This window comes from Eulemur rufifrons, chromosome 6, assembly GCF_041146395.1.
Source record: "Eulemur rufifrons isolate Redbay chromosome 6, OSU_ERuf_1, whole genome shotgun sequence".
Classification (NCBI taxonomy): Eukaryota; Metazoa; Chordata; class Mammalia; order Primates; family Lemuridae; genus Eulemur; species Eulemur rufifrons.
Genome location: NC_090988.1, coordinates 54,284,697 through 54,306,135, shown reverse-complemented (window position 1 = coordinate 54,306,135; position 21,439 = coordinate 54,284,697). Strand labels below are relative to the sequence as shown.

General features: G+C 57.2%; 1 protein-coding gene across 2 annotated transcripts in view; it reads right to left on the bottom strand.

Moving 5' to 3' along the window:
• The window catches only part of PDE2A (phosphodiesterase 2A), a 92,945-nt gene that overhangs the window by 31,338 nt on the left and 40,168 nt on the right, over window positions 1-21,439 (bottom strand). For both annotated transcript variants that reach the window (XM_069471021.1, XM_069471022.1), the window contains exon 3: window positions 727-816. In XM_069471021.1, the coding sequence (XP_069327122.1) occupies window positions 727-816 (90 nt within the window). The remainder of the gene's footprint in view (window positions 1-726; window positions 817-21,439) is intronic.

Here is a 21,439-nt window from a genome sequence, read left to right as displayed (position 1 = left end):
TGCTTCCCTCTATCTGGCAAGATTGAGACCCCTGCTGCTTTGGGCTTTGAGGGCCAGTTTATCCACCCTCCTGTCCAAAGGAGGAACAGTAGCCATTAAAGCCAGGCTGGGAAGGGGCCTAGGGCAGCTGAAGAGGGGCACAATTCCCCCAACATGGCACTCTAGGCTCAGGCAACCATGGTCACCACTCTCTACCTGGCCCAAACCTGCAACCCCACCCATGATATTGCATGGGACAGAGAGAAGCTGAAGGTTGCTAGAGACCATTTTTCCAGCCTCCTGTCTCCAGGCAGGGCACTTTAACCCACTGCAGATCTATTCATCAAGGCTGAGCCCTATTCTAGCACCACCCAGACCTGGCTTCCAGGAAGTTCTTCCGCATGTCTACCCTCAACCTCTCCTGCTGCACATATTCCAAAACTCACCTGACTCCACTCTGTTCTATTATCCCAGGTGAATCCTTTCCATTTTCTGAGACACAGTTTTTCCAATTAACTTCTAAGGCCCCTTCTGGCTCAGATATTGCAGGATTCCTATGCAAGTTCATTATCTGGTGCTTAGCTTCAGGCCTCCTCCTCCAGAAAGCCCTCTGAGAACACTCACCCAGACCCTTCACTTTCCCATGAGAGTGCTCTGGGTGGGGACCCTGCCTCTTCCTTCCTTCTTGACCTTGGGTAAGGTGCACACAGATCTGGTCAAGGTTTAGGGGGTGGGGTGGGCACCTACCACTCTGGGGAGCACAGCCGACAGGGCCTCCTTGACAGCCCGCTGCAGGCCTGCAATGTCGATGACAGAGCCCAGGCTCAGCAAAGCGTCCTGGAAGAGAGGAAAGGGCGGTGAGGGCTTTGCCAGGCAGGCCAGGACAGCGCCACCTGCCCAGAGGGCTGTGAGCACAAACCCCCCAGCTTAGACCAGAGCCTGAGGCTCTCAGACACTTGAATCCTGCGATCTTAGGATCTGAAAATCAAACGGTCTTAAGGTCATAAAATGTCCGAGTCCTCTCGTCTTACAGTTGGGGAAACTGAGGCTCAGAGAAGGGCCAGGGACTTAGCAAAGGCCTCACAGTGAGTCAAGAGGCCAAGCCTGGACTAGGCCCCTGGTCTCTTGTCCTTTAGTCGAGGACAACTCTGGCATAGCAGGGAAAATACAAGCCTCCACATTAAAACAGAACAAAGCAAGCAAATAGAAAAACCCAAATTTGAATCCTAGCTCCACTATGTATTAGCAGCGTGTGTCCTGGTTGAGTTACTGAGCCTCAGTCTCCTATCTGTAAACTGGGGGCAACTGTGGCTATTGCCCACCACTGGCCAACATGAAGACAAGATGAAATTGAGCACTGAAACCGCCTCCCAGAGTGCCCAGCACAGAGCAGGGACTCAGCTGAGTGTTCGCTGAGGCTGGGTCCCACTCGCTCTCCCCGGAAGACAGGGGGTCTCACCCAGGCTTGTTTTCCAGCCTAGCGAGGGCCTGGGTTGAGAGTAGCAAGAGTCCAAAGGGTGCATGACCCATACGGTGGGAGAGCAGCTGGGCCACCCCTGGCAACCACAGGAGAGAAGGGAGAAGTCAGCTTTGACGGCTTCACAGCCTTCCCATCCCAGGAACAGGCCTCGTCCTTGCAGAGCCGGAACGGAGACAACGAAAGTCCCTGCTTCTCGCTCTATTAACTTGGCCAGAGCCATGGGGATCAAAGAGAAAGGTAACAGAACCGGGGATCCAGGGCCAAGGCAGGATCGTGACTCACACCATCCACTCAGCCATACCCTCCCCCCAGCCCTTGGAAGTCCTTTCAGATGTCTTCCCTGTGGATGGCTGGGTTTGTGTTCAAAAAGCGAAGTGATTAACTATGAGATGAAGGAGACCTGGCTTGGCCTCCATTTGTGTGGAAAGGATATGAGGTTGAGGGTCTTAGTGGACCACAAACTCAGCATGAGCCCACAGGGTAAGTGTGGCTGGTAAGAAATAAAAATGCAGAAACTGTAGCCTGTATTAATAGAGGTCTCTTAACCCAAGTAGTTCCCTCAGACCATCCCCACTTCACTGTGCCCCATGTGAGGACAAGATGCAACTCATCCACAGGAGGTGACCCATGTAAGGAGGGAACTGGAAATCGAGTCCTGCATGCGATGGACACTGGATGACCTAGGGACACCTCACCTAAGGCGGAATAGACCCAGGGTTATCAGTCTCCAACTCCAATCTCTGAGATCCTCCGGGCTGGGGGAACTCAACTCCAAGGCTCCACGGACAGCCCGGGGACCCACAGGATTTCACAGGAGGCTGGCCTCGGTCCAGTGGGATGAAAGGCCTTCTTCCAAGCAGAGTCATGCCACAAAGGCAGAGGCCACCAGGAGAGAGGGAGGAAGTGAGCTGCCCATCCCTGAGGGTGTGCAAGAATGGGCTGAATGCCCATTTTTCAGAAAAGCTACAGACAGGAGTTCTGTGCTGGGGTCTAAGTGAACCTGGGGTTCAGACTTCAGCTTCAGCTTTCACTCTCGGATCTCCTTGGCTGCAGTTTCCTCCCCCACCCCCACCCGATCCTGTGTTCCCAGGAGGAGGAGGCAGCAGCGGGCTTTCTCCCCACATGCTCACTGGGCATTGCTTTCCCCACCCCCAGCCAGTCTCCCTTTGATCCCTCCCACCACTCAGGGATGAAGGCACATCTTGGTGATGAGGAGAAATCTGCCCTCAGACTCCGAAAGCTGCTGCTTCCAGACAACACAACCCCCAGACTGGATCGCTTGTCCTTTGACCCTTAGGCGCTCCTCATCACAGTTCACACACCCTCACTCAGCGCCACACAGCCATAGACCCCCACATCCTCACAGACACCCCAGCCTGCCTTCAGACACCCTCCATCCAGACACACACACACACACACACACACACACACACACACACAGGTTCTCACCAGCTACTTCCTCATAGACTCCCAGGGCAAGGGCTTGAGTAACACCTGACTCCTGCACCCAGCACACACGTAGGCTGTTGTGGCCTTCCAAGGTCAATTCTGCAGGCTAAAAAGGGGGAGGAAAAGCTGGTGCCCACATAGTCCCAAAATAAAGTCTTCTAGACCCAAGCACCCCCGATTGGGGCACTAAGGGCAGGGCGAAGAAGGCAGTGCTGACTTAGGTCTAGTCCCGCCTGCAGGCAGGGAGGTCACGAGCTGACCCCTGAGAGTCCCTGCCCTCAGTGGAGTCTGACATGTGTGCTGTAAGGTTGGGGAAGAAGGGCCCAGGTGATGGAGTGAGCCTGACACGGGGAAGAAATTCTGCAAAGCCACAGGCTTCAGAGAACTAAGTCTCCCCATTTGACAGATGGGGAAACTGAGGCTCAAAGAGAAGCAATGACCCACCTGTGGTCAGCCAGCCAGTCAGGGCAGAGCCGGGTTCAGAACCCCAACCTCTGGATCTCTAGCCCCTGTGTGGCTCCTGCTCAGCACCCAACCCCAGCTCCTGCCCCAGGGGGCTTAGAAAGAACAGTCTGTCCTTTGTTCTGATTGGTGAGCTCCTCAACCTGCCCTTTGCTTCTATTGGGGGATGCCCTGAACTGTCCTTTACTGGAATTGGTGGGTGCCTGTCTGGCCTTTGTTCTGATTGATTGTCTTCTGTGATGTTTTAGGCCAAGGGCAGGATAATGGCAGTGGGGGGAGTGGGACAGGAAAGTTGGGGAGAGTTGGGACAGCAGCAGGGAGGGGGCTTCACATTTGTGCCAGAGTGGGCTTGGATGGAGATGTGGCTGATGAAGTCCAAGGCTCACTGCCTGGCATCCTTCTGTCCACCCCCCTCCTGGCTCTGCCCAGCCTGGCCCAGGCGTGGGGCTGTTGGGTGCAGGAACTGCAGCTGGGAAGGGGCACTTCCGACTGGCACTCAAAGGGGACTTCAAAGCTTGCGCAAATGCCACCCCCTCCATGAATCTTCCCCAGATCTCAAAGAAACCTCACCTCCACTGCACCAACTTAGGGAAAGAAGCAGCTCAAATTCCACAGCCCAGGAGGTGTGGGCTCAGAGGGCGGAGTGGCTGCCTCAGGGAAGAGAGGAGGGAATCAATGGGGAGAGCTGAGATGGGGAGTGGGAGAGTCCGGAATTGGAGGCACAGATGGAAGCCAGGCTCAAGTCAGGGGCTTGAATCTTTAAAGGAATCTTTCTTTAAAAAAAAGAGGAAAGGAAAAATACAGACACAGCCATACCTGCGTGAATGCCCATTTACACGTGCCCCACATATACATGTTGCCATGCACACCTCTGCCCATACATGCACACGCCCTCACAGAAACATACACCACAGATAAAAACGCAGCCATGTATCCAATGCACGCGCAAGTATGCACTTGGGCACGCACACGTGCACACATATACACACAAGGCCCAGGCTCGGGGTCCGGTGAGGGAGTTCACATTTCCTGCCTTAAAAGGAACAAACATCAGTACAAATATCAGCATAACAACCAGGCAATTTCTCAGATCCCAGGGGAGAATTTGTGGTGTGCAGAAAAGAGCAGTGATTTCCAGTCCTGTCCCAGATTGACTACAGAAGTTCTGTGTGGCCTTAAGCAGTCCCCTTTCCTCTTCTGAGCCTCAGTTTCCTCATTAGTAAAAAATGGGTCTTCCTGGCTCTGCAGCATATAGTTCTATAGTTTTGTGGCTTATTTTAATGCAGATGGGTGGATGGGGGGTTGGATGGATGAGTGGATGGTGGGTGGATAGGTAGGTGAGTGGATGGATGGGTGGTTGGGTGGATGGTGTGTGGATAAATAGGAGGGTGTATGGATGGGTGGTGGCTGGTGGATGGAGGGATGGGTGGGTGGGTGGATGAGTGGGTGGTGGGTAGGTGAGTGGATAGGCAGGTGGGGGGGTGGGTGGATGGAGCCTTCCTTTTCTTCTCAGCTCCCTACCTGCCGCTCTGGGGTCCAAGGTAGGGCCAGTCAACACCACAGACGGCACCACTCCCATGCACCAGTCTTCCCCCAGGTACCGAGAGAGGGGAGCCTGTTCTGAATCAGGCCTCTTCTGAACAGGATTGGGACACAGTTTGTGGCTGGATCCACATTTCTGCACTTGTCCGGGGACAGGAGAAGGTCTGGACTAAATTCTAACTCCTTCTTAAAACCTACGATTATATGAAACCAAAGACCTTGGCCTTGTCCCCTCTGGAGCCACCAGCACAGGGACTGATGCTGCTCTCAAGGGTGGGGTCCCTGCCACAAGCCGCTGTGTCTTTCCCGGTCCACAAGTCCTCCTACCGCTCTCCCCACAGCCTGGCACTGACCCCACACCTCTTCCTCTGGAACAAAGCCTCGCAGTGCCCCTCTCGCTGGCCTACAAGAGGGTAATAACATCAAACCCAAGAGTATAAAGTACCTCCCAGGACTCAAGCTGTGTTACTGGGACTGCGTTCACGCCGATTTATCCAACTCTGCTTGTGCTGGGTCCCCCGTGAGGCCCTCCTCGCTCTCTGGGCCTTTGTGTCCCTTCTCTGAAGGGACGTACTCTGTTAAGACCCACCACCACTAGGACCTTGGAGCTCCTCTTCCCTTCCCTCTGGGTCAGGCTTTCCCTCGCCCCTGCTTTCTTTGTGAATCTCTCTGCCTCCTTCCCCGCCCCGCTCAGCCAACCTCAGCCAACGTCCACCTCTGTCGCAGCCTGCGCTCCTGTCTCCCCTGGAGGAGGCTTGACGTCTTTTCCCACCTCCACACCCCCTCTCTTCCTCTCTGGGCTTCTCCTCCCACTCTCCCGCTCTCTCTCCGGCATACTCCCTGCCCCCACCAGCTCCTGTCTCTCCTGCCCACTCCTCCCCCAAACCTCCAAGTACTAGCCTTGAGAACTTGGGGAGAGAGCACCTGACCCAAGATGGGTACCCACAGAATGGGGGAACCCAGGAAGGCGGCCATGGTGGGGACAACCGGGGGTGCCAGGGCAGATGCCATCTACACTGCTTTTCCTTCCTGCCTCTTGTTCTGGTGGGCAATGTGCACAGTCCCTTAACTCCCCAGAGAACGAGGCTCTTCAAGGGCAAAGGAGAACTTATCCACCTCTGTGCCCAGCGCGTGCCTGGCATTAGCAAGCCCAGCTGCTCCATCAGGTGACTGGCAGAAACCCCCCAAAGGAGGCCTCCTGGGGGCTCAGACCAGAGAAGACCTCTTTGGCTGCGCCCCAAACCCCAGCCTGAGCCCAGCACCCCAAGCTTACTCTGTGACTCCTGGCAGCTTTCACAGCGCGCCCAGCCTGCAGAGTCAGACACAAGGAAGCAGAACAAGGCGGCTCCTCCTCCTTCCTCCCCACCGCCCACGCCTGCCACCTGCCCAAGGAGCCGCCTCTGACAGATGCTGGTGCCTTGAATCTCAGGGAGGAGCTGCCTGTGAGTGCTAAGATCTTGCACCCCCAGACCTCCCCTCAATAAGGCTGAGCTGGACCAGGGGTGGGAGAATAGAGGAAAGAGGCTTGGTGACCCTGGGGAGACCTAGTCTGAAGGAGGCAGGACAGAGACCCAGGCCACAGCTGGCCTACCCCAAGTGTCTGTGCCCTGCTTGAGTGGGACATCAGGCTTTGGGGAAGGGAAGCCACCCCAAAGCACCTACTGTGGCTAGAGGTGTCAACTAGTGGTTGTCAAACTTTAGTGCGGGCCAGAAACACCCGGGGGCTTGTTACAACACAGATTGCTGGCCCTGCCCCAGAGTTTCTGATACAGAAAGTCGGGAATGAGGTCCAAGGATTTGTATTTCCAGACATTCCTAGACGATGCCCATGCTGCTGGTCTGGAGACCACACCTTGAGACCCCTGCCACACGCTATCTCTGTCCCCCTGCAAGCCTGGGAGGTGCCCGTTTTGCCCATCCCACGTTGTTGGTGGGGAGGCTGAGGATCAGAGCCTCACCCAGGTGAGAACAGCCCATCCTCGGAGGCAAGTCTACACCATTTCCCCATTTCTGCCACACGAGGGGACTCCGTAGGGAAGGTCTCAAAGGAGAGGGAGGCCGGGGTAAGGTGGGGTGGTGGGGTGACAAGGGACAAGGGAGTATGGAAGGGGACACTTGCAGCTGAGGAACCCAGCCCTAAAGGAGAGGCTGCCAGAGGCCTTTCCCCCTCCCCTCTTTCTCTGGTCTCCTCCCTCCTGGACGGCCCACCTTCCCTTCCACCCCGGTCCCCCCCAACTGCCCACCCCTCGCAGACTCCGGCTTCAGTTGTTACTCCAACAGGGCCGCGTCTCCAGCCTCCGAGCCACACTGGAGACACGTGCACTGTAGAATACACCTGAGCCCAGTCCTGGCGCCTCCCGTGGGTGTCCCCTCCCTGACCAGCCTGACCCCAAGTCGCCGGGGCCTCCTGGGCCTCTCACCCCCTCCAAGTCAGTCCCAGCTTCTGCTCTAGCTCCTGCCTCCTTCAAAGTGCCCTCCCAACTGTCCCGGGCCCCCTAGGGTCCCTCTAGGGCTAGGTGTGGGGCGGATGAAGGGTGGGAAGAGGGCGGGAGCTGCCTGAACAACCACTTCTCCATGGCTGAGGCCAACCCGCTGGGATCCCCTCAGTCCCTAGCCCAGGTCTGGAGTCAGGAAAGAGGGGATAAGGGGACAGCTAGAGTGGACAGAAGGAAGGAGTGGGGAGAGAGCTAGTGTGGGGAGGGGGGAGCTGGCCCTGCAAGGCAGGTACCAGAGAGGGGGCAGGGCGGGCTCAGGGCTTCCCCCACCCCGTCCCCACCTCCCGCTGCCTCACCTACAGCAGAGCCAACAGCGGCCCCCATCCCCGCCGCCCACATTCTCCCCAAAGCACATCACCAGCATCCCCCTCTCCACTGCCATCCTGGTCACATCCTGGTCACCTGGCATTTCTAATTCTCCTCATCTCCTGGCCTGGGGCCCACAAGGCAGAGTTAGGCGCAGCGGGGCAGTGACAAGGAGGCAGACGCAAGCACTCTGAGTCAGAGGAGCCTGGCGGGGAGGAGGGGTGAGCTCCCAGGCCTCAGGTGTGTGCCAGCAAGGACTAGGGCCCCCCAGGGAGTCTGTGCCCCCGGAAAAGGGCCTTGGTGAGTTGGCTGGCCTCCAGCCCTGGGCTCCATGACCCCGAATGTCTGCCCACCCTCCTCAGCCTCACCCCCTCGCACAGCCTTCACGGTGGGTCCTGGTCCCCGCAGGAGAGGAGGAGGGTGCTGAGTGACCAGCTGGGCCAGCGTCAGAAAAGGAGGAACTGACGGCCAAAGGAATGACTGGATGGATGGATGAATGAATGAGGACCTCCCTTCTCTGGGCCTCCCTCTCCAGGCACATGTGACTCCTCACCTGGGCTCTCACACGCCCCTGCCCCCATAGGGCATTGCCACTCTTCCCCAGCAGGCTCCCCCATCAGACTGGGAGCTCTCGGAGGCAGAGGTCGCATCCGGCTCCCCTCTGGGTCCCCAGCATCACCCAGCCCATCACAGGTGTCAGAAGGTATTTACTGAGCTGTAAAATGACTGGCTGAACTCCTGAGTGCCCAGGGCTGTTGGGCTGGGAGTGCCACATGCCATCACTGAGCAGAGGGGTGGACCCCATGACCCCTGGAGGCTCCCCCAGGCAGGGGAGACAGCTGAGACCTCGCAAAGCCTCCCAAGTCTGGCATAGTGACGGTATTAGACAAGGGGCCTGGGAATGAGGGTGCCTTGTGCTGAGAGCCTTTGCCAACCTTTCCAAGGCACTTCCATAGGCCAGGAGGCACTTCCTGCCTCGGGCTCATCTCTCCCTGCAGACTGGGCAGAGGGCAGCTCATTAGGAGGGAGGGGTTCTTCCCCAAGAGGAGCACCGTCATTGTCACCTTCCTTCCCGAGTGAAGTCACCTCCTCCAGGAAGCTTTCCTGGTTGGTCATCTGTCCTCCTCCCAGGCCTCCTGAAAATTCCCACAGGACCAGAGTCTACCAGGCCCCAGGCCTCGTGGACTCCAATCCCTAGTTGGTGGGGTTGACTAAGGCCAAAGGAGGCAGGGAAGGACTTGCCCAGGTTCTCACCTGAAGTCAGAAGACCCATGTCCCAGCCCAGCCCATCGGGCCATACTGGGCCACCTTTCCCCTGAGCACCGTCTGTCTTTGGGGCCATTCTAATGCCCTGCCTTGGCCAGGGGATGGGCTGAGCGCTCTCAGATGGTGGGGGCAGGGCGGGCTGGGTGTCTTCCTCCAGGCCAGGGACTGGGTCTCTTCTCTCCCCATTGTGCCAGACACCGTGCCCACAATGGGAGGTAAACGCCCAGCGACACCAGCATAGGGTTGGTGTGGGCCTGCAGAGGGCGGGGAGGAAGGGCCAGCCTGGGCAGGGGGCGGGGAGGGGAGGGGAGGGCAGGCCTGGCCATGCTGGCCTCCTCAGGGACAAGGCAGAAAGCAGGGCACAGAGCCCTGGGGCTTCCCCAACTCCGCTGAGCTCTTTGTTTCCCTGTCTCTCAGCCTCCCTGGGTTCTCCGTGTCTGTCTCTCTCGCTGTCTGTTCTCTGGTGTGTGTGTCTCCCGCAGCCTCGCGCCGCTTTATCCCATGACTGTATTTGGCTCTGTCGTCAGAGCTTGGCCCATCCCAGCTGTTCCCCAAATCCCGGGGGGGAGGGGGAAAATGGGAGTATGAGAAAGAGAGACAGGGACACAAACAAGGACCAATTCAGAAAGAAAGGGACAAACATAAGAGCCAGGACACCCTGGGCACAGGGGTTGGAGAGGCAGGGCTGGCCAGGGAAGCCCCCCAAGGAGAAGCCCCTGAAGATGAAGCCAGAGTTGGGGGGAGGGGTGGGGTCCACCCTCTCCCTCTGTGCTCACTCCTGGCCCCCTTCCCTCTCCCTGCCCCTGCAGGAATGTGTGAGCATTTTTATTGTTCCTAAAAATAACCCTTCTTTTTTGGGGGTTGGGGTGAGGAATCTTCTGGGCAGGGTTCATCTCAGGCATGCCCCTGCCTCTGGACACCCCTCCACTGTGTTCCTGCCTTCCACTTGCACTACTCTGCTAAAACACAAATGTGACTCCACCCCTCCCTTGCATAGACCGTCATGGCTCCTGGGGGGTCCCCCCACAATAGGCTCTGAGCTCCCAGGCTGTCGGGAACTATTTGTAAAGTGCCCGGCACAGAGCCCGGAGCAGGGCTCATGGGGGACAAGGAGCCACTGCCCTCCCTCCTTCCAGGCCTGCATGCTCTGGCCTCTGGCCCCTCCCCAACTCTCTAGACTTATTCCCTCCACCCACTGCATCCTTCCCCACCTCTGGGCCTTTGCGCCTCCATTTCCTGGTGTCCTCTCTCCTCTCCTGTCCTTCCAGGCCCAGCCCTCTCCTCTGGTCTTGTCCTCCGCATGGTCACTGGGACTCTCATCCTGCCTCCTCCCTCCCCTGCTCCCCTCGCAGAGCAAGCAAGGGGCTGGAGCAGAGGCGTTCACCCAGTCCTCCTCCAGCCACGGAGAGAGTGTGCCAGAGACATTGCGGGCTCTGGGGCCCCACGCTCTGCCCTGAACCTGGGCCCTCCTGGCCCCTTCACAGCCCCTCCCCAGCTTCGGTTTCTCCTCTGGACCCTGGGCCCCAAGTGTCTCTGTTGCTCTATTTCTGTCCCTAGGGGAAAGTGCATCCTGTCTCACCTCCTCCCTGCCTCTGTTTCTCAGAGGAGAGGAGCAAGCCCCTGAGCGGGGAGGCGATGGGCCGAGGAGCCCACGGGAAGCTGGCCACGGGTCTTGGTCACTGTGTCATCACACAGGGTCCCAGTCGGGGGGCTGCAGGGCAGAGGCAGGCTCCTCACAGCCCCCCACCCCCCGAGCCCACGCAGGCAGGCAGGCAGGCAGGCAGGCTGGCAGGCAGGCACCCACAGTTATTTGCTTTTGGAGGGCCCAGGAAGCCAGAGAACAAACATCCGGAGTCTCTGGAACTTCTCCTACTCTCCCTCCTCACATCTCGAGGATCCGGGAGCCAGTACGAGTACACGTGTGTGTGCGCACACACACACACACACACACACACACCCCCAGGTAAACATGTGAGCCCGGGATGTCTCGTAGCATTGTTGTGCCAGTGGATCTGTGCAGGTCCTTTAGAGGCCCAAAGCCCTGAAAAGATGCTGATGTCCTCCCACCAGACTCTTAGATCCTACGTGCAATTCAAAATAAATTTCATCTTGGAAATGAAAATTAAAATAGCTTTTGTGTGGATTTCTGATTGCAAAATTCTGGATACACTCATCAAAACTGACCTTTTCTCTCCCTTTGTGTGGAGCTCCTGCATTGCTGGTCCCCTGAGCATGTGTGGGGACTGCCCATTAGTCGGCCATAACGGCCTGTCCCTCCAGGCCGTCACGTGACCATGGCAGAACACATCCCTTGGGTCACTAGGAGAATGTCTGTGTGAAAGAATGTAGGTCTGTGCTTCTGTGTGAGACTGTGTGAGAGTGTAAACACGTGTGAGTACCCCGTGTCCCTGTCTGTGCGTCAGCCATCTGTGTGGGTGGCCCCCTCGGCCTGTCCATGCATACGTGATTTGGGCCATCGACGTGTATGTGACCCTGGTGTGTGTAGCGAGCGTGTGGCTGTCTGGAGAACTGAGTGAGCTGGAGGCTGGTCTGGTCTCTGAACGAGTGAAGGAGGCTGCGGCTCAGAGTGTTGGCATCTGGAGGGTCTAGGTCTCCTCCGTGCACCCCCCTCACCTCCTCCGTCTCCTCCCCCAGATCAGGGCTCACTTCCCTGTCCTGCCACACACTACGTACACTGGAAAGTCCTTTAACCTACCTGGACTCTGTTTCTTGGTCTGTAAAATGGCACCTTCCCCCAGAGCTACAGACAAGATGAAACTAGAGGCATCCAAGTCTTGAGTAAGCTGATTCCCACAGTGGGAAGGGGCCCCCTTCGTGCAGTTAGAAAGAAGTGACCCCAATCCTCTGTACAGATGCGGCCCCGAGGGGCCAGTCCTGGTGTGGAGAGTGGGCTCGGTTTCAGCGCCACCCCCTCTCTGTTGGAACCCCTGTGCAACGTACAGCCTGCATGGTTAAGAGGCAGTGACCTCGCAGGTGACCAAGAAATGGCAGCTCCTTTTCTTCCCACCCCCACCTCTAGGTGTGCAGCTGGGCCTAGAGGGCCTCTGGCTATGGCACTCGGTGGACACATTCCAGATGAGGCTCTGAGGACACTTGCCCCTCCCAACTTCCCCGGGGGCTCTTTCCCCGTGACCCACCCTCTGGCCCTCCCTCCCCGAGGCCCAGGGGATGGCCCTGCAGAGGCAGGAGAGGGGCTGCCCAGAGCTGAGATGCAGAGGCCAGCTAGGCTGGCTGGGGGCTCTGAGACCCCCAATCCAACTCCCATTGTCAGAAAGGGAGACTGAGGCTCAGAGAGGGGCAGGGACCCTCCTATAGACACAAGTGAACCCTGGAAGTCCTGGCTCCTGTTTCCAGGCCTCTGTAGCTGGGTTTAGGGAGACCTAAGCTTTGGACTCTGTTGGTTCCTAAAAGGAGCTCAAAGGAGTGAGCAGAGGTCCCGAAAGACAGGCACTTTGAGACCTGTGTCCTCAGCTGTCAGTAGGGACCTCCTACCCATCCCACCCTCCCCACCAGGGCCAGATCCCCTACTGGTGTGATTAACCAAATTATGGGGCTTTTTCTTGAGCAAATTGCATCGGCCTAATTGAATGAGGCTGCAGAAGCCTGGGCAGGAGGCCGATGAGGTGAGGGCGGCAGCGGCAGGGGAGGAGAGGGTGTAGGAGCAAGTGGGGGGGGGTGTCACTGACAGCACCAGGCAGGGACGAAGGGAGAGAGGAGGGCCGTGCGGGTGAGAAGAGGACGCCATCACTCAGCACACCCCCTCTGTGCTCCCACTAGTTCCCCTGTCATCAAGGGCCTGGGGTGCAGGGGTTGAGGGTGCTGCTCCCCAGGAGACCTCAGAGCATCTTCCAAGTGCCAGGTACTGCGTTCATTTCGAGCACAGCTTCATGCAGTCCTCCCAAGAGCCCCATTTCATACTTGAGGGAACTGACGCTCAAGAGGTGAAATGATTTGCTCAATGTCAGCGCTCGACAGGGCTGTCTGACACCATGGGCCCTGCCCTTCTCCAGCACCTGCAGCATCCTGCCTCCAGGAAGCCTTCCTGGCTATTCCCAGAAGGGAGGAGGCCTCATGCCAGCTCACACCTGGACCCAGACACCCTTTCTGTCCCCTTGGAGGTTTGTCCTCGTCCATCCTATCATGCCCGTCCTCTGACGGTCAGCAGCTGAGGTTGGGGCTGATCCCACTTGGATCACACATACCCCATCACCCACAGCACGCCTTAGGCCCCTCTTGCTCCCACGCAGTGTCACACTCATCACTCCAGGACAGCACACAGGGACACAGTCACTGCCACCTCCTTATGGCAGGTCCCACATACTCAGTGACATACAATTTTCTCAGTGTCCACAGAATCCCACATCACTGAGTGTCACAGCGCCACTCACAGTGATATGTTACTGTCACCCACATCCTCAGTGTCACACACCATGTCCCCAATGCCACTGTGTCACCCTCACACAGTATTGGACACACAGCTGCATGGTGCCTCTGTGTCACATTGTCACATTTCAGCATCACCCAGGACCTTCTAGCCTTAAAAAAAAAAAAATCCACCCTTGGTGAAATGACATCATGTCTGGGATTTGCTTTAAAACATTTTAGCAAGGCAGAAATGAAATGGAAGAAAATATTTGCAAATCATATATCTAATAAGGGGTTAACATCCAGAATATATAAAGAACTGTAATTCAACAGGAAAAAAGCAAACAACCCAACTTTTAAAATGAGCAAAGGACCTGAATAGATATTTCCCCAAAGAAGATATTCAAGTGGTCAGCAAGCACACAAAAGACACTCAACAGTGCTAATCATCAGGGAAATGCAAATCAAAACCACAATGAGAAACTACCTCATACCCATTAGAATAGCAACCATTAAAAAAAAAAAAAAACAACCACAGAAAATAACAAGTGTTGGCAAGGATGTGGAAAAACTGGAACTCTTATACACTGTCATGGGAACGTAAAAAGATACGGAGCTGTATTTCTAGTATGGTGATTCCTCAAAAATTTAAACATAGAATGACCATGCTGTACTTTTGTGCATACGCCCAGAAGAATTGAAAGCAGGGTCTTGGAGAGATATTTGTGTACCCGTGTTCACAGCAGCTGAAGTCAGGGAGCGACACAAGTGTTCCTTGACACATGAGTGGAGGAGCACAATGTGCTACGTGTAACAGGAAGGAAAGCCTGTCGTGTGCTACGACATGGTGATCGCTGAGGACATTTATGCTAGGTGGACATAAAAGCCAGTCCCCCAAAGACAAATGCTATACAGTTCCAATCACACAGGGCATCTGGAGTAGTCAAAATCACAGAGACAGAAGGTGGAAAGGAGGGGCCAGGGGCTGAGGACAGGGGAGACTGGGCGCCATTTTTAGTGGGTGCAGAGCTTCAGTTTGGAAAGACGCAGAGAGTTCCGGAGATCGGCCACAGAACAATGCGAACGGACTTTACGCACCCGAACTACACATTTGGAAAAGGCCGTGATGGTAAATTTTATGTTATGTATATTTTACCACAATTAAATATTTTTGTAAAAACTTAACCAAAGAAAAATGAAAGCAAGGGAGGGATGGGAATAGATGAAGCAAAGTGGCCAAACCTTGGCGACTGTTGAATTTGGGCGAGGGGTATATGGGAGTTCATTGTGTTATTCTCTCCGGTATTGTGTCTGTTCAAAACATTCCATGATAAAAAAAAAAAAAAAATGTAATCCCCCTTGACACCGCGGCTCTTTCCAGCGACCTCGCCCCTTCTCTGCATCCCTTGCAGCTGGGACAAAGGGTGGTCTGGGCTCCACCTCCCGCTCACCACCCCACCCAGGCCGGTCTGGGCTCTGGCCCCAGAGGGTCTCTGAAATGGCTCTTGTCAACCTGACTTGTCCACAGGGCCTGGGGCAGCAACTTCCCAGTCCACCTTACCTGAGGGCCAGCACCTTCCACACACGGCCCCTGCTCCTTAAACCTCTCTCCCCGCTGGGCTTCTGGCCTCACACTCTCGGTCCCCTCCACCTCCCGCGCCCTCCTCCTCAGTCTTTTCTGCTCCTCCCCAGCCTCCAGATGATGGAGTATGCAGGGGCTCAGGCCTCTCCTGTCACCAAACTCTCTCCCTGGGTCATCCCAGCCAGGGCCACAGCTTAACAAATCACCCATGCCTGTTGACTGCCACATATGTCCCCAGCCTGACCCTGCTGCCCTCTGGACATCGTCACCTTGGTGATTGACTTAACACGTCCGAATCACAGCACTCGATTTCTGCCTCCTTGTCCTCCCCGCCCTCTAACCTTGACCTTCCCCAACCTTTGCCCATTTCAGAAACATCTCTGCCATCCATCACTTGGCTTTTTGAGCCAAAAACCTGAGAGTCGTTCTCAGTTTCTCCTTCTTGCTCACCTCATTCATCAGCAAGTTCTGTCTTTTCTGCCTCCCAAATATCTACAGAGTTTGTATCTCTAACTCTTCTGCCCTCCAGTGAGCCCAGGCACCGCCACCTCCTGCCTGGGTGGCTGCAAGAGCTTCCAACTGCTCTGCCCACCTCCTCTCTGCACCTGCTGACAGAGTCCCCTCCACACACACCCTGCAGCCAGAACAATCCTTCAAAACCGTCCATTGGACCATGTTACTTCCCTGCCTGAACCTACTGGTGTCTTCCCATGACAGAGTCATACTAGGTGTTGTGTGTGTACATTCCATGTTGTCACAACCATTACCTAGAATCACACATGCAATGTCGGGCTCAGGGTCACATGGCATCACATGCTTGCTTTCATGCACTTACTGTCACTCCGTGTCACACCCTTGTTTGCACACTCAGCCTCACTATAGCATACGCTTGGGACATACACTGGGTTTCACAATTCGGTGTCAGACACTCAAGCCACAAACTCAGGCCCCCACCCCTCATGGCACAGTGCCGTTTGCTCATGTTACAGATTTGATTCTCGTGGTGTCACACCCTCCGTGCACCCATCGTCACCCTCAGTGTCACACATGTGGTAGCAGACAGTGTGCAATGTCACACACTTGTATCACTCAGCATTACACCATCAGTATCAATCACATAGTATCTCAGTGTCACACACTTGGTGTCAGAGTGCCACACACCTAGTTTCACACACTTAGTGACTCACCCAGTCCCCACCCAGCACCCCAGGATCCCAGTCACACACTTGGTATCACACGTCACAAGCTTAGTGTCACGCACACGGTAGAACACCCACTGTCCCACAGTCAGTGTCTCAGTGTCACCCTCAGCATCACCCGGGTCCCACAAGCTCCCTCCCACCCCCACCCCACCGGGCACAGTTGCTAGAGCTGCTGCCCCATGTCAAAGCTGTTTCCTGTTGTTGTGCTCAGAGTCCTCAGCCACTGCTTGTTCCTTCAAGGATTTCCTGTTGTCAGGGCCCCAGTCAGGCCGGGCCCAGTCTGGGATACGCAGCCCCAAGCCCAGAGCCAGTCAGCAAGAACCCTGGGCCCCTTCCCCTCCGCCCCACGGACCTGGCTGGGCTCCTGGGATCTCCCAGCCTCCGCATTCAGTCAACCCCGATGGCCCGTGTGCCCGGGCTTGTGCTGGCTCCATTGGCACGGGCAGAGATGACCTCTGGGCCTTGCCCTACTCCTAGGTGCCCGGCCTGCAAGAAGCTGCCTACCCTGTCTGAACAACTGTGGACAAGACCAGCAGGGACTCTGCCTGAAGCTGCTGGAGGCCTAAGGAGGGGAAGGAGGAAGGCGGAGGACAAAGGGTTATGGGCTCTAGAGTTGGGGAAGACCTCCCAGAGGAAGCCTGCTGAAAGCCAGGAAATATAGAGGAAGAGGAAGAAAAGACATCCCAAGTCGGGACACCAGGCAGGAGCAAAGTCTTGGAGGCCGGAACCTGGAGGAGACAGGGTGGACGGGGGTGAAGACAGGAACATGAGAGACGGCAGCTTATTCTGTGGGATTTGGAGAAAACAGGCTTCTCTCCCGTCAGCTCCCTCGTCTCCCTCGGCCGGCATCCAGATCCAGGCTCTAGGCAGGGGCCTCGGGCACGCCCCTCCCCCCGGGCCCTGCCAGTGCCCCCGCAGATTGTCCCCCACGTCTGCCAAGACCCCTCGCCTCCTGCCCCAGCCAGCCTGCAGGAAGGACACGCGGAGGCCAGCGCACACGCTCCCCACACCGCCTGAGATAAATATTTCCCGGGAAACGGAACTTGTTCTCTCTGTGTTTACAGCCAAGGGCCAGGCAGGACAGGGGAGGTGGGGCCGGTGAAGGAACCTCATCCCTGGCCCATGGCATCAGGCCAGGCACTGCCTGGGACCTGCTGTGTGCCTCTGAGCCAGGCCTGCCCACAAACCTGGCTGGGTCTCAGCCTGAGTCTTCTCTGGGTGTGAGTCCCGCGTTTTGATGCCTCCCAGGCTTCTCTGATGGCAGGGCCTGTGATGCCCATCTCTCCCTCGTCCTCCTCAGTCAGGGGCGGGGACAGATGGATGGGCAGACAGAGAGGCTGGAGTGGCAGCTGAGACCGCCTCCCTGGCCCCAGGTCCCTGCACACCCCGGGCTTCTGCAGCCCGACAGGTGGGCACAGACAGATGGCAGGGCCTCAGGGCCCCCACGGAAGCCAGATGCTATGGCCAACTTGTTGGCAGCAGCTCCCCTGGGGCCATGGGACATCATCGAGGCCACTTGCTCCTGATGCGCAGAATCCAGGAGAAGGCAGGCACATCTGGCAGTTAGGAGCATTCACTCAAGAATTTTAAATACGAGCCTGAAAAGTGGAGCCTGCTGCAGCCCTTCCAGCCTCACCTTAGTGCTCCCTGCCTGCTAAGCTGTGCTCCCTGCCACGTGCAGCCCTCTCCCCCGGAGCCCCGGCAGCATCCCCCACACCCTTGCACAAGCTGTTCCTCCCCCTGCGAAGCCCCTACAGCCCCCAATGGCAATCCTACCTCCACCACTGCCCTGGCTCCTGCCTCTGCCTGTCACTGTCCCACCATGCCAGGTCCATCTATCAGCCATCGGTGGCCTCAGCCTCATCCCCAACTCCGAAACTAAGCCTTGCTCAGCCCAGGACTCAGGGGCAGCAGGTTCTGGAGCAGGGGTCTGAGCACTGAGCCAGACTCCTGAAGCCCTTCTGGGGCTGAGTCCTTGTTCCAGTCTGCTCTATCCCGTGCTGGTCCTTGCTACCCTCAGCTGGTCCTGTCAGAAGCTGACCACATGGACCTCTCTGACTGCCCAGCTCATCTCTGGCTTCGTTTTGCCTTGACCCTCTCCATCCTTCAAAGTTCCAAGTCTGCCTCCTCCAGGAAGTCTCCAGGACTGCCCAACCCAATAACTGTGCCCCCTTCTTGGAGCTACTTGGAACAACCCTACTCACAGCCATTCTTGTTTATTCAACAAGTGTTTATTGAGTACCTACTGTATAACCAGGCCTATGCCAGGCCCCACGTAAGCCAAAGAGAAAGAAAGGAGACACAGCCTTGGTCCCTGCCCCCTGGGTCAAAAATGACGTGGAAAGGGACACATAACCCACATGACCATGTGGGGTAACAAGTTACCCAACTGAGGCTCAGGGAAACTTGGGGGCTATGAGTGCCCAGGAAAGGTAGGAGACCGACTCAACCTGAGGTGGAGGGGGCAGTCTGAGAGGACTTCACAGAGGAGGTGACATTTAATCAGGGCCTTGAAAAGAGAGTAGGTGGGAAAAAAAGGAAAAGCCGCTCCAGACAGAGAAGTCAGTGTGAGCAAAGGCGGGGAGGCTGGGAGAGCTGGCATGCGCTGGGGAGTGGGCACAGCCATTTGGCTGAAGCATGGGGCAAGGGGTGGACACGAGGGGACCCAGGAGGCAAGGCCAGCACTGCCATGCCAAGGAGGTGGTCTTTACTTATCCCAAGGGCAGCGATAGAGGAGCCAGTGCCGGGCAATGCGTGTGGGTGCTCAGTGTGGATAGCTGTGCCCCTGTCCACGTCTGCCTCTGCCGCGGCCCCCGCCCAGCTAAGGCTCCCCAGCCCCCAGCTGGGCCCCGAAAGCCAGCACAAAGAGGGCACGGACTTGGTGCACTCTGTTCACCAACTCGCATGGCCTCAGCCCTGACTTCCAGAGAGAGCGAGCATGCAGAGGCCTGGCCCTGAAGGAGGATGCCAGGCTGAGCTGCAAGGGCCCCTCCTCCAAGCCAGCTGCCGGCACAGGGGCCAGGGAGCCGTCCCAGGAGGGTGTGCTGAACAGATGCCTGCTGGGTGGGGACCGGTGCTGGCAGCTCTGCTCTCCTGGCTGCTGCCCAGCCATGTCAGGAGAGCGTGCCATGCCCACAGAAACTCCATGAACCTCGGTCCAGCCCTGTGGTGCACCCACACGGTGGTACAGCCTAGTCCTGGCTCCAAGGATGGCACTCTCAAAGGACGCAGGGAGGGGGCCAAGGACCTGCCATGGGTCAGGCACCTCACACATACTGTCTTTGTAACTTCTCCTGACAGCTCTGTTGTAACAATGTCCAATAGTAGTGATTGTGTCCAATAATGATGGAGGTTCTTACCCCTGTTTGGCAGGTGAGGAAGCTGATGCTCGGGCTGGTTAAGTGGCTCAAGGTCACAGCCCTACGAAGTAGTAAAGCTGGGACTTGAACCTGCTCATCTGGCCCCACGGTCTGTCCACTGCGTGAGCCCATCTTGTCTCCCCAGCCTCTGCCCCGACAGGAGGGCTCCCCAGTCCCTCTCCCCTCCTTCCCTCCTGCTGCCCCTCCAGTCTGACCAACACCCTAGGGTCCTCACTCTCCAGTCTTGTCCTCTCCATGGTGGGGAGTCCCCGAGGGCAGCCCGCCTTTTCCCCAGCAGGGCTGAGCATGGGCCTGGGGCTCAGGCTGGGGCTGTGACGGAGCCCAGGAATGGGGCAGACTCTGCCGGGAGGCCAGGCACACACTGACCATCTTTGGGACGGGCGTGGGGTTGGAGGCAGGACAGCGCTGAGGGGCTCAAGGCCTAAGATCCTCAGTCAGAGAGAGGAGGCAGCAGGACTCACACAAAAGAAAGGCAGAGGGAGAACCCAGGATGGGAGCGAATGGGGCGGGCCCAGGGAGGCCTCTGAGAGAGGACAAGGCTGGTGGAGCTGGGCAAGGGGCGGAACGTGAGCTTGCAGAGGGCAGGGCCAACGGCCTGGGCAGAGGGGGCTGTCACACGGGCATAAGCAAGGAGCCTGGGGCAGACTCCTTCCCTCGGGGCCCAGCCCCCATTGCTCAGAAGGGTCTCATCTTCTCCAAAGCCCCCTCTCCCCTTGTGGCTTCCTGAGCGGATGACAAATCCAGTCTTTCCTGGCGGGTGGCCGAGGCTGCTGAGACACACTGCAGGCTCCCAGGAACACCATCTGTCCCAGCTCTGGGGGGAGCCCCCGCCCCATGGGGAATGCCATGGCAATAAATAAATTAATAATGACTTTCCAGGCCTCCCCCGCCTCCCTTCGCCAGCTCCCGGCAGCAGGACCCACTCCCACTTGGAAGAACGTTCTCAGGGGCTTGGCCCTGTGTCTCAGCAGGGAACCATGCTGAGCCCCTGCTGTGAGCCAGGCCCCACGTGGGCATCTCTTTTCCTGTCTTGCTCAAGGGCAGGGAAAGAGTGAGGCTTGAACCCGAGACACATTCGGGTCCCCTCTCAGCTTTGCCCCGATCCGCTCACTGCACAACCCCTCTGGGCCTCAGCTTCCCCAAATGTAAAAGGGGGATAATAGTGGCCCCGACCTCATGGGCTGTTGTGAGAATCAAACGATGTCTCTAAAGTTCCTGGCACACAGGAGGGGCTGATACAAGCAGCATCTTTCTCTGCCTCTCCGCCCGGCCCAGGCAGACTCACGCTGTTCTGGCTTCATGGTCCGATTGACACACACGCTACACACACCATTTCTCTGTGCCGATCTTTGACGTCCACAGCCCACCCCACGTTCGCTCCTCAATGCCCCTCTGAGTATTGAAGAGTCCCACGAGGCACCCAAAGATATGATCGGGGGCTGGGCATGGCACCCCTCATTTCAAAGGACAGACACTGACTGAGCCCCAACCAGGTATCCATCAGAGGGCGGTGGAAGCTTCAGGAATGAAACAGGCACAGTCCACAGGCCCAAGGAGCTCACAGTGCAGAGAGGAAGACAAGCCAGACATACGTAGAGTCACATGATGGGGAAACAGGGTGCCATGGCACAGCACAGTGGGCGACAGACAGCAGAATGTCCCAGCACCTGACGGCCAGGGCAGGAGAGCTCAGAGGAGGGAGCATGAGGGAGCTTGGTCCCACAGTCAGGGGCAGGGAGGACTTCCTGGAGGAGGGGAGGCTAGAGCTGAGCCCAGAGGGTTTAGGAAGGTGAGGGGGGAAGAGGCCAGCGAGAGCGGGTTGGTAGGGGGCAGGAATGGATGAAGGAGGGACTGTGGCCAGGCTGGGGCTGCAGAGGGGCCGTGGGATGGGGAGCACGGAGAATTTTTGA